General features: G+C 39.1%; 1 protein-coding gene across 2 annotated transcripts in view; it reads right to left on the bottom strand.

Moving 5' to 3' along the window:
* LOC106888360 (uncharacterized protein F13E9.13, mitochondrial-like) overlaps positions 1-13,405 on the bottom strand; it is a 54,166-nt gene that overhangs the window by 28,129 nt on the left and 12,632 nt on the right. Inside the window, exons 5-7 of one of the 2 annotated variants that reach the window (XM_014942532.1) lie at positions 9,371-9,521; positions 7,084-7,211; positions 751-846 (exon numbers count right to left, since the gene is read on the bottom strand). In XM_014942532.1, the coding sequence (XP_014798018.1) occupies positions 751-846; positions 7,084-7,211; positions 9,371-9,521 (375 nt within the window). Of the gene's footprint in view, positions 1-19; positions 847-7,083; positions 7,212-9,370; positions 9,522-13,405 lie in introns of those variants that run through there. The other variant, XM_014942533.1, reaches the window with a different exon arrangement.

Below are 13,405 nucleotides of genomic sequence, written 5' to 3'. Positions count from 1 at the left end.
ATTCCAGCTTTACTTAAAATGTAATTAAATATTTACATTTATTAGAGAATAAGTATTGTAAGTAAATCAACTTCCCAATTATCTTAAATTTTTGTACAGTATACAATTACTACCTTTTTGTAATAAATGCACATTTCTAATGAAAAAATAATGATCTTGAACTTTAATAGAGCCCTTCATTTGAGGAGATGAAAGTGCTGTACATTCATTCATTCATTATGTCTTACAACCCCTGTGTGATGTAGGTACTATTATCATCATTTTACAGATGGGGAAACTGAAAGGCTAATTAACTTGTCCAATTTACAATACTCTTAGCTATAAACTTAGGGCATCCCATTGTACTCGCAGGCAAAACAAAATTCAGCTCACCTGTGATGAATATTTACTACAAATTCTTAAACCACATAAGCATTTTGCTTACAGGAGAGTTGGTTTTGATTGACAATGGCTTTGAGTGCCACAGAAACATGCTGCCAAGAAGCAAACATCAGAGCACCAGTTTATTGTAAAGTGTCACCGTATTTCCCAGCTAGTTATGATGTGCATTTTCATTTAATTTTATTAGCCATTCAAGCACACATTTGTGCTTTAATTCTGTACGATGTACCATACTGCACTTACACACACAAAAACCAGTGTTTTACTGACAAACTCAATCTCTCAGTTTACTTATATGTTCCATAAATCTCTTTACTCGGTCAGGATCAACACCATTTGCCCAATAACCTTCTTTCTTGAAATACGAACCAATTATTAGAGCGTTTGCATCCAAGTAATCCCTCACGTTCTCCAGAGTCACTCCAGACCCAATCAGCACAGGAATCTTCACAGCATGTTTAACCTCTGAAGAGAAGAAAACCAAAATTAGGGTTAATTGTCATCTTTGAAACTCTATCAAGACTCTAATTTGCTTAGTTTTTCAACACTAAAAAAAGGTGAATATCAAAAAATTAATTGTCACGGTATTTCTTACTTCTAGAATAGAACGGAACAACTTCTCTAGGAAAAAAACAAACTACCTTTAGGTCTGAACAGCTGTTAAGAAAAATCTTTTAATTAATTTTGCATTCTGTTGTTTTATGAAATACTGCAGAAGAATATTCTTGGGAAACCATCAGAGGATGGTTTCAGTGCTGTGGAAGGTATGAAAGTCAGGTCTTGGTACCATACACATACCCCTCTTTGTTCTCAAGGAACAAGATTTAAGCAAGATGAAGTTGAATTGCCTGGCAGAGAATGTATTCCATCTTACTATATTCCCTTATAAATTCATTTTTATCCCACATCCCTGGTAAGAAGAGATAATAGACGCAGAAAGTATTTGCACAGCCGAACCAGACCTTTGTACTGACTGTGACTGTTACCACCACACTTAGGGGCTGTGTTGTGCTCAAGGTACTACACAGAGAATCACAGAATGATGATCACACACACACAGAAAGGAGCTACCATTTACTACTATGCTGCAGTAGCACCTCCTACAGATTCCAGGTAAACCAGCTCCATCGCCTTGACTGGTGCTGGAGTGACCATGTGGGCTGCCATCCCCATGTGCAGTCATAACTGTGTTCTCCATTTTCCTCACCTGAAGAGGTGAATAATCACCTCCCACAATCTTTCCACGGAGTAATCAAAATACAGGTACAAGAATAAGACACCGTTCTTGTTTCCATTCATTGTATCAGCTCAGGTTCTTTTTGCAAGTCTGGTGAGACCATCATAGTGGCAGAACTATTCACCAGAGCTATGCTCATTACAATTCTTCAGTCATCAGCTTAAATGACAATAATGGTAGTTGGACTGGTGTGTATTTCTGCCAGGTCTCCTTGCTGAATTGATGCTGTGTTGACAACTAGAAGATGATCTTCAGTGAAGAAACAAGAAGGGTCTTATTCACAGGGAATGGAAAAGGAATGTGCTCTCTACTTCATCATAAATTTCAGGGACTTGGAAGTAGGAAAGCAAAGATTGGTCATATAGACTACTATTGATAGCTCCAGGTAGTTTACCAGAAAGCAAAAGATAGTACTTATAAAAACTAGTTCTCTTTCTATAATGGCAATGGAACAAAAAAGCCAATTATTTTTTCTATATGCAGTATGTGTTAATTATTGGACCATTTACTTGGCTCCAAAATGAGAAATAGACAAAATATCAAAACAGGGTTCAAAATATAACAGATCTATTCCACCCCTCACACACAGGGGTGGTTTTCAGTCCTTAGTCACAGGTGCACTGTGAAATGCACACATTCGGACAGACCTGACCATGCAGAAACTGATCTATGACTTAGTTACTGTAGTTCAGGTTTTTTAGAATAAAAACAAAAGGAGATAAAACCACAGAAATGTTCCCCACAGATAAATAAAAGGTTATTAGAGTATTTTCTGCAGAACTTGGGTCAGCACTAGCTCTGAGGAAAAAAAAATAAATTAAAAATCCCAGTTCAAAAATTACTAAGCATCCTTCTCATTCTTTCATTTCAAACCAACCATCCGAAGAGTCACTCATAGAACTGGATGCTTCATCCCTTCCTTAGAGAAGTGTTGTGAGGCTTTATTTCTGAACTTTAAAAACATATGAATTGCCTTAATTGGTGATAAGCTGATGCAAAATGGTTAGAGCACGAGGTAACTAGGGAAAGCATATATGCAACACGTAAAAGACTGCTTCAAAACACTGTTGGTTTAAATGAAGTTTCATTGGAAGCCTAACTTATTAATTATGCTTCAGGGAAGACTAATTATTTATCACCTTCCTACTTCTCCAAAGAAAGGCGATCAATTAAAACGCTCTTGAATCTCTTCTTAGGCCACATGCCCTACCATTTTTCCATCTAGGAACAATAACTCCTTCTCACAAAGATGTTAACACAAAAATAAAACCACTCTACACAGTCCTTATTGGAAATTTTAAACAAATCAGATGGATCATGCATATATGATTAAAACTTCAGTTATTTCTATGCATATTTTATATTCTTATTGTCATCTTGCTTACAGCAAGAAAATAATTAATTTTTAGTTGTTTATAGCATTATTACTGAAGTCCCATTCTAGAAAACTCAGGATTTTATTTATATAGTATCTGTGTGCTCTTAGAAATATATCTGCTTTACATAGATACCAATGCATAATTAAGGTGCTACAAGTGACCGCAGGTTTGTGCATCAGTGCTTTACTGCACTCCCAGAGGAACTGCCTTCCAAGTCAATATTTGTTTTTACAACAAGTGCGTAAGGCACATTAGCAGGTAGTTGTTGTTTTATAATTATTTCGCATCAGCAGGAAAAACGAAGAGCCAAATAATTAAACAGAGCACGATCGCACAGGTGTAAGACAATAGCTTAGCCCTACCAGGCAAAGAGTGAAAACCAGAGCAACCTGAGACTGCTGTGACACCACAGAAAACCTCAAAGCTTTCCAAAATAGCACGGTATCCAGCTCCTGCTGCGATCCACACACGACACGTGGAGTCCACACACATCTCCTGTGCTGGAGATTTATTCAGATTGACAATGTGAAGAATGGCAGTGGGAGTGCTCAAGTCTGCAACGAGACTGGGTTACCTAATTAAGTATGCTACAGATGCTACTTTTAAGTCATTTCCACGCACATCAAGGCCTAACGTTGATTAGTAGAAGGTGATGTGTCTATTGGCTGTGTTAATACAAATTCTAACTTGTGAAAGAAAATAAAGCAACCGCAGGGAGACATGCTTTTGCATGGCAATGTTCAGTCACTGTCAAGATGTCTCTAAACACAGAGCTTTGCTTTAAATCTCTCAGCTTTCTCAGCTTTCTTTTTTTGATTATATATTTTTTTTTGACACAAAGAGAAAAGGAGACTATTTTATGATGTTACAGTAACAAGATCCTAAAGTTTAGACGACTTGCACATTTCTCTGTTTCAATAAACTGTAACTAGAGGGCACTGTGCTCTTTCTTGTGACAGTGCGTCTGCAGACATGTCTTTAATAAAATCAAATAAAACAGTGCTTGGTTGCAAAGCACAATGAAAGCATTTGAACTATGGTATGCACAAGTTACATGAAATAAAGGCCAAATGCTCCTCGCTTGAAAACAATGGCAAAGAGCAGCGTAAAAATAAGCACCACTGTGCCAATAACTTGCTCGACTACTCTTCTTTAACAGCTTTTTCATACGCAGTAATCACTGTACCGTACACAACACTGTGTTTATGGTAATGCTCCACTGTAACACATTTTAGTTTTTTTTAATTCAAAGGACTTTCTCTGTCATTAAATCTAGGGCTTACAGAAAGTACCGATCAGACTCACATCTCCCGTTTATCTCTGAGGGTACCGCAAAAGCAGCCGCCTCTGTTTTGAACTAAACGTACCATCAAAAGGTGAGAGGGTGAATCAGGTTTGATGAGCAATAACTGAGGAGGTGACAGTCACAGCCAGCTGTTGGGTTTCATGATGTACCCTCTTTTCCACTGGTTACTCAGCTGAGGCCATTTGCTTTGCCCAAGCAGATAACTAAGCAGTCATTATATAAAGCTTTGGTCACATAAAATACAGACTGGAAGTGATGCAGGGATTTCAGCAGTTATGCCCAAAGAGAAAACCCGACAGATTCACACATTCCAACCAAAGAATGTTTCATGGAGTTGCAAACTGGAACAAAACCTCTATAACCTCTTAAATGAAAATACGGTTTATTATTTAATTGTAATTCAAAACTGCTCAGCTATAATTCCTGCTCCTTAATCACCTGAAGTCTGATTTTTAGACCTTATACTCTGTCTCTTACCAGTGCCCTGGATGCCCAGGGAGCCCCGGAGCAGGGCCTGCCAGCCACTGCGAGGAGCGATGCTGGTGGTTCTCTCCAAGAAGGTAGCAACACAAACTACAAACAAAACCCTACTGAACACAGCTCTCTGGCTTGACAGGGAAACACTCATTTCCCACACCCCATCACAAATCAGTCAATTCAACACAAAGACACAAAGGCAAAAACACTTCTGTATTACTGCACAACAAAGCTGGGGAAAAAAAAAAAAAAAAAAAGACATGACAAAAATCTCATCTGTCTCTTGGTTCTGCTTTCAAGAGATGCTTTGCAGTGTGATGAAAGGTGCCCAATTGTGTGTATCATCGTAATACAGCACTTCCAGGGCTGCATAAATTCGTGAAATGCAAAATTTCACTCACATCAACACCAACTTCATGACTGTAGAACTGATTCCTTTTAAGAATCTGCTGACATAGATATGCCTAATTTGTCATTTCCTTGTACCCTTCAATATTGATTTTTAAATTCTTCTCTTAACTGTTTTAAGTCAACATCCTTCTCATGAGAGGGCCTGCTGACATCCAAAATGCTGTGACCTAAGTAAAATAAACCCATGATCTGCAGACTCTGGCTTTCATAGCACAAATCCAAACACAAAATTAATGTGTGTACTTCATTACAGCTGCCAACTCTGATTTCATTTTGTTCTTTGGACCCAGAAAAAGAACGAGACAGAGACTGACATGTTTGTTCACACGAAAGAAAAACAGAAGCCATGATGCTGTCTGGTTGGGGACCTGTGACAAAAAGCCTATGGGCCCAGAGGTCAGGTTTTGCTCTCTGATGCAGGAAATCAGCAGAAGTTGCACGTGCATCTGTGAAAGCAGAATTTAACCTAGGATTTTGCCCTAAGACTTATCAAATCCTTTTAAAAAATTATTTAATCTGCATTAACAGGGATGGGGACATTAATTGCAGGCAGGGATGGAATTCTATTGCAGTCTCTAAAATACACCCAACTTTCAGGGTCACCTGTTCCATGTATCATTTCTAGTTTACCAAAAGACCCAACTAACTCAGGAGCTCAGTGTTCACACCAAGCCATTATTTTCTTTTTAACATTGGTGATTGAAGATTGAAGCAGAGTCATTTATAACCTATTATTTCACAGCAAGTTTAATATGTATGAAATAAGAACCCATTTTGACAAGTTCAACATTCATTTTAAATGCTGCTAAGCGCTTTAATATAGATAAACCCCCGAAAACACTGAATGATTTTGTGTTACTTCAGAAGATGTTTGAGGTCCAGGTATCTATGGCAAGTAAAGTACGTTTTTCACCCTGAGCAGCTAACATTAGTTCAATACAATAAACTTGCAAACATGTTGAGTTAAAGCATGTCAGCAAAAGTAAAACCTAAAAAGATACACATTCTATTTTATGTAGTAGATGCTCAAATTCAAGTCATTAATCTAAATTAAAATTAGTGATGAAAATTAAATGCCCCCATGACAGAACTTTAATTCTAGCATGGGAGCAATCCAGTTTCATGAAGACAGCTCGAACTTAGGCCAATATAAAAATGTGAAGAATCATATAACACTGTTGAAAAGGTCAACAGGTCAAATGACTCTCCCTTGATAAAAAGTCCACACCATTTAACAATTATTTTGATGTAATATCGTTCTATCTACCAATGAACTTGTATTCTTTCTGAAAATCTAAGCAGTACTTTCCCTAGTATTACTGTTTGGAATGTTGCCTTATCAAAATGCCCATTTTCTTGCAGGACTTCCATTCTCATTGTCAAAGATAAAACCACTTAACTCTTCAATGGAAAGATTTATAGTTAGTTTTCTAATAAGGCTATAAAGTAGCCTTTTATTAGGAGTTTTTAGAAATGGAACAGTCTTTTTGTTTATTTACGTAATTTTACATTTTTAACATTTTTTTTTATTTAAGCCTCAGCATCATTCAGTATTATATAAGCTTATTACATTTTTAACATTTTTTTTATTTAAGCCTCAGCATCATTCAGTATTATATATACTGACGTTTATACTGACAGTATTATATATAAAGACATTTAATTTTTGTCCTGTTGAACTGTGGTTCAGAAGCATGCAACAGCCAATCCGAATAGCACCTCCATCACATTAGATGTGCTGTATCAAATCAAACCCCACTGCCAAAGTTTTCCTTCCCTCTTTTTTTTTCCCCCCCCTGCCTTAAAGAACAGCGGATCTATAGATTTCTTTCTACATTAATGCAGAAGCTCATTCACTGCCCGTTGTCCGACCTTCCTATGACAGCTCTCACCTTTCAGCTCCCGAGGATCGGCGGGCAGGCCGGTAGCGGTGCCGGTCAGTACCACCCCATCAGCCAGGAAGAACTCGGCAGCCGAAGCCGTCTGGGCCACGCTGACATCCGCCGTCAGAGCATGAGCACTGTCAACAGCAGGAACGTACCCTGTGGTTACTGTCGGGCACACACATTTGTTATCCATCTTGCTGAATGTTTAGACTGCGTTCCTTCATCTTCCCCGCTGTCAGAACAACCAAAGGCAGGCTTTGTGAGAGAGGGTAAGTGTCCTGTTTTAAATTGGGAAGTAAAATTGCAATAGGACCAAGAGGGAAAAAAAAAAACCAAAACAAAAACCAGCCTTTTCCATCAGGGAACCATAATTGATCGGTGTATTGTTCTGGGTCTCCTGTCTCTAAGGAGCAATTGCTAAGTGCGAACCACCAAGTGTCAATTGAGACAGCTGCTTAGGAGTCGAGCACCTGTATTTCAGAAATGTTGAGCACACACGGCACTCTGACTTCAAGTGGGAGTTGTGGATGTGCAGTCATTCATAAATCAGATTCTGTTGCCTTGAACAGAATTAACACCCTCCACTTCATTTCACGAAGTCCAGCTAACAGAAAGTATAGTTATTACCTATGATATAATCACAGGAATCATCTTACACAGCAGTTACAAACATCGTTTATCTGCAACCCAGCTTTTCGACAGCAGTTTTTGACACATGGGTGACAAACTTTGTCTGAAACCTAGAGCAAGAGCAGCTTTTAATTTAAACAGTTCTAAGCTTTGAAAGAACTCCAACCATTGCTGGTTCAACACCTGACTGTTGTTCCTATATTTCCATTTAAGCAGAAAACAATGGCTATGGCCAACATGGTGCACTGATGAGCGCTGATGGATCCAACGTCTTTCCTGGATCAGCCTCAATGGACAACGCTGGTGGAGGCCCCATGCTCTGGCCACACTCAGAGGCACACATGGCAACAGAGGCAAATGGAAGAACACTAACTCCCTTTCTGCAGCTGGAAAAAGGCAGGCTTAAGTGCCTAATACATAAAATGAGGTTGAAATGGGGCTTCAGAATAGTAGGCACCCTAAAACTAGCACGTGGAGGATAGCTGTAACACAGCAAGTAGACCACAAAAGTAGTTTTTCCCCATTTAAAGAACAGGAGCCTAGCAGCTCTCAGTGACAGGCATATTTTTTTTACATTAAAAAACTCAACCAACAAGTCCTTTAATATTTCCTTCTCAGCTTATTACTCTGCCCAAAACAAAAACCTTTTCCCTTCTTAAAAAGCAAACCCTTTGAACAACAGCAATGATAATCCGAACACCAATTCATCAGTTCTCAAGGCAAAAAAAAAAAAAAAAAATATCACATGATGCAGTCTATTTTTTTTAAAAAAACATCTAATGCAATGTATTTTTTATATATATATACATACATGTATGTAAAGAAATCATTGAAAGAAGCCACTCTGAAAGGACCTTAAAAGCTTAATTTGACCATGCTGCATTGTTGCCTTTCTCTTTTGAAATTACCTGTTTATTAGGTATTTAAGATCTTCCAGACTTGGTTGTTCTAATGATTACTCACATACTATACACAGACATTTTAATTAGGTTATTTAGCATGTATAATACATAACACTTGAGCAGTTCTTCTGGGGAAAAAAAAAAACTAAAAAGTGACATCTAAAATAGCTGAAAGTACCATGTGACAGTTATGATAAAATATCAACAGAAAAGAAACTGGATTCATCTGTCATAACTTCCTTCTGTTTGATAATCATAGAACATAATCCGTACATAGACAGCACTGATTTAAGAAGAAGAAATCAGTATTATCAGCAGGAAGGAGAAAAAAGAGAATAGCTTTTTAAAATGCCAAAATATTATGATTTGTATGCTTTTATATGGCAACTGCTTGCATAACTAGAAATAACCTTGGATGCCTCGCCTCCAGAAACAAAATTTCTGTAAACATAATAGGCATATAAGCAAGTATACAAAATCTCACCTAACACCAGATGCAAAACTTTTAGTCTGCATTTATAAATCCTGAAGGTTAAACAACTTCAAACTCCACAGATGCAGCAACCTGCAGCTTACAGGTGCAAATTTATTTTTAAACATATCCCCTAATAGCACTGCAAGACCTTGCTCGAACAATAAAGTTCTCCTTACATCATTAACTTTCATGACACTAAATAGGCTTTAAAAAATAATCAGAAAATGGAGAAAAATATAAGATCATTCTTACATTCATATTTACATAAAATATTGCTTGTATTTACCTATGTTTCTTTTTAATATCAGCAAAAATCTGAATGTTCTCTGCTCCAACTTGTTTTCTGTATCGTAGCAGGTTACCAGCACAAGCATTTATAATCCCTTCATCAGCAACATGAGAAAACACAAACCCTTCAGCCCGGATAAAATCAAGACCTGGGAAAAAAAAAAAAAAGCAATAGATTAGGTAAAACTAAAGACTGAAAACATCAGAAATACTAAAAAAAAAGAAAGCTCCACCTTGCTGCCCCTTTTGTTTGTTCCTAACACAAGTTGCTCCATATGCTCTAGGACTAACCAACCTTGCTTTTCCACATATTTAAGCTTCACATTCTTTATTTTCATCCATATTCTCTCAGACGACTCCTTTCCATCTTCCTACCTTCAACTCCCATCTCTCCCATAGACCTCACCAGTTCTCTCTATCCCCATGGTTCTTTTCTCTTTCCCAGCCCCTACCAGTTTGTTCCTTTGTGCCTTAGAACAGGCAGCTGCACACCCTCTTGCCATGACGTGCCAGTGGGCACATGCTGGCAGAGGAGCAGGTAGGTCAAAACACAGCTCCTTTGTCCTAACCATGTGTCTTCTCTCCAAAAAGGGCCATTAACTTGGGCCTCTCCCCTCTTTATAGATACTCTTTCATTGTATTACTTCTTTCGCGACATCTGTTCCCCTGTTCAATATGCCTCAAGTTGGCCATCAGGTCAAAAAGCATCAAGGACATGGACACAGACAGAGGGATAGCATCAAGTCTTCTTTCTTTAGGTAATTAGGCAAGAGAACACAGCCTGCAACACATTGTAAACAACCTGTTTGACTCTCAGAATCACAGAATGACATGGGGTTGGAAGGGTCCTCTGCAAGTCATCCAATCCACCCCCCCTGCCAAAGCAGGTCCACCCAGAACAGGTTGCACAGAAACATGTCCAGGTGGGTTTTGAATGTCTCCAGAGAAGGAGACTCCACCACCTCTCTGGGCAGCCTGTTCCAGGGCTCTGCCACCCTCAAAGTAAAGGAGTTCCTTCTCATGATTAGATGGAACTTCTTATACTGTGCCTGTTCCCTCTTGTCCTGTCACTGGGCACCACTGAAAAAAGACTGGCCCCATCCTCCTGACACCCACCCTTTAAGTATTTATAAGCATTGATCAGATCCCCCCTCAGTCTTCTCCAGAATAAAAAGACCCAAGTCCCTCAGCCTTTGCTTGTAAGAGAGATTTCTAGTCCCCTAATCATCTTTGTAGCCTCTGCTGTACCCTCTCCAGCACTTCCCTGTCCTTCTTGAACTGAGGAGCCCAAAACTGGAGAACGTTACTCCAGATGGGGCCTCACCAGGGCAGAGTAGAGGGGAGGATAAGCTCTCTCTCCATCTGAGTGTAGCTTGTTTTCTACACAGCACCACACCAACAAATTACTTCTAGAGCTGTGCCAAAGGTACAAAAAGATAAGCTTTGGGAAGAGTGAAACATTTTGTGTTCTCTGAATTTACTCCGATCAGCTCTACCACATCTTTACAAGATCTTTTCCACCATATTAATTCATTTTCTTTCACTAGGAAGGTTTCATGAGATTGATACTTAAGAGGAAGATTACAAGTAGCAATGATTTCACACAGACCATTCGTCTACTCTTGGGAACCCCTTACACAGCCTTGAAATATCTGTGTTGAAATACTGAAGCCTTGGGCCATGGTGTAATGATCCCACAGCTGGGAGGCACAAAATTCCATTCTGACTCCCTTGTTGTATTCCCCTCTTCTCTCCAGTCTCTGATAGCCTTGAAGTTTATTTCACCTGTCACTGAATGTGTGTGTAAAAGCCCTGCACTCATCTTGTGCAGCTTTTGCTGCTCTTCCAGTTTGCTTTAGAGGTCTTTCCAAGCCCTTCTGAAGTTCTACTGCTGCTCCAGCTTTGGAGTCTGCTGCACACTTTAATTAGAGCTGATTCCATACCAAGGAAACCAGTGTGTGTGAAAGCAGCCATGAAGAACACAATCCCACCCACCAGAGAACTGCTTATGCAACAGAGGCCGCACCTTAGCACGTTTCAAATACAAATATAAACAACCTTTAAAATGTATTTACCAATGACAAGGTGCCTGTGCATTTTGAAATTTCAGTTTCATTCCAAAAGCCCTGAATTTGCAGAAAGAAAACCTTCTGGCTGGTGGAGAAGTGCCTGTATTGCTTAGGAACGCAGCCTCCAGCGCCCAGGAAGCCTGGCAGGTGGATGCCCAGCCAAAGGCCAGCTGTCCCAGGCCTTCGGATCAGCGGCTGAAAAGCACGGGCCATTCTCAGGATGCAAAGACAGGAGCGTGCCACCAGCACAGCTACAGGTGCTGGGAGACACTGAGCAATAAACACAGTGCAAACAGCCACACTGAGATTTCTGCCTCTACGAACACAAGTTACAGGTTTTGTTCAAATCACTCAAGTTTACAGTACAATTCAGAATTAAATAAGAAAAAAATCACTTCTCCTGTAATCATGAGACTATCGATGAGTCTAAAGATATGCTACACTTCCACAGCAATCATAATGTATAACTCAGGACAGGGGCTATTCATTGACTAATTTCATTTATTGAAGTCACTGCTGATACGTTGTTTGTTTATTCTTGATTCGTGTTTCTTAAATTTCATATTTTAAGACTTTCTGCTAAACATTAGAATTGTACTTAGTTTAACAAGGCTGCGTCACTGCTGATACGTTGTTTGTTTATTCTTTGTGTTTCTTAAATTTCGTAATTTAAGACTTTCTGCTAAACATTAGGATTGTACTTAGTTTAACAAGGCTGAACTCTCTAGCTTGGTTTTTGGGGGCTACGAAAATACAAATTTTAAGCAACTGTAATAGGTGCAGGCACCAAATCATTACCCTTCTGTTTTATGAAGCCATAATCAGATTCCACTAATGAATTCATTTTTACGCTCATAAAATTGTGAGAATGATACTATTGCTTACTTTCACATTTGGCTAGTTGAAAAGTAATAGCCGTTGAATAGTTAATAGGCAGTCCGATTTCTGACTTATATGGGAACAAAAAAAATTTGTAATCTGACTGGAAAACAAGAATGGGAAATTTCCAGCAAAACCTAATAAACAGAATTGCAAGACTATGTAAAGAACATGGAATCAAATAACCAGCCACTGCAGGGCCTGCTCAAGGAACTAGCATGTCTCTTTTCCCAAAGTTACTGTTATTCCACTTACTTTAATCCTACTTAAACAGCTGTGGGGGTCTATCTATTGTAGAGGAAAAAGTTTATTTTTTTTCTTCCCCTAATAATTTATGATTAAAAGGAAAACAATGACAAACACTTCTGCTGGGCGAGGAAAATATTGCAAGACTGAGTTGATGGAGGAAACAGTGCTTTTACTTTATCCATCTTAAATGCTGCAAATGTCCATGTTATTGCATTTTAACACTGCAAAACAGTGAATTGGATGCAGTTGAGAAGCTCTCTCTCAGGAATGTTCTTTCCTTGAATTCCAGAAGGAGCTGGGATTTACTGCTTTCACATAAATGGGATCTGGCCTCTGCAAGGCATTAGCTCCTGGTTGCTGCAGAATTTTAGACTCCCCAAAAGCAGCAGATCCCACTGCAGCTCTCAGCTTGGCTGCCCCCTCCACCACAGCATTAACCTGGGGGCAGGTAAAAAGAAAAATAAAAAAGCAGGATACAACGCTGCCCCGTTCTATCCCACCTTAAACAGTATCGTGGGCTGCAGCAAGTGAATTCCCCTGGAGGGTTTCTCTGCTGGTGGGTGAGGGAAAGGAACGGTCTCCCACAGCAAAGCTGTATTTATAAAGACAGGGTGATATCTGGGTACCTGGGATAACCGCTGATACGAAGCCTCACTCAATCAGCTATCAACTGTGCCATTATCATTGCTGAAGACTAATTCAGAAATGGGATTTCAGTAACATGATCCTTAAAGGAAAAAAGTGCAGTTTCAGAGTCAGGCAGAGAACCAGTTGAACTACATAGTTATTTTAAGTCCTTTCCAACTGAACTATTCTACATTTATGAGATGAGAGAG

The sequence above is a fragment of the Calidris pugnax genome, unplaced genomic scaffold (genome assembly GCF_001431845.1).
Source record: "Calidris pugnax isolate Ruff unplaced genomic scaffold, ASM143184v1 scaffold28, whole genome shotgun sequence".
NCBI lineage: Eukaryota > Metazoa > Chordata > Aves > Charadriiformes > Scolopacidae > Calidris > Calidris pugnax.
The sequence above is the reverse complement of the archived record's forward strand: the minus strand, read 5'-3'. Positions and strand labels throughout refer to the sequence as shown.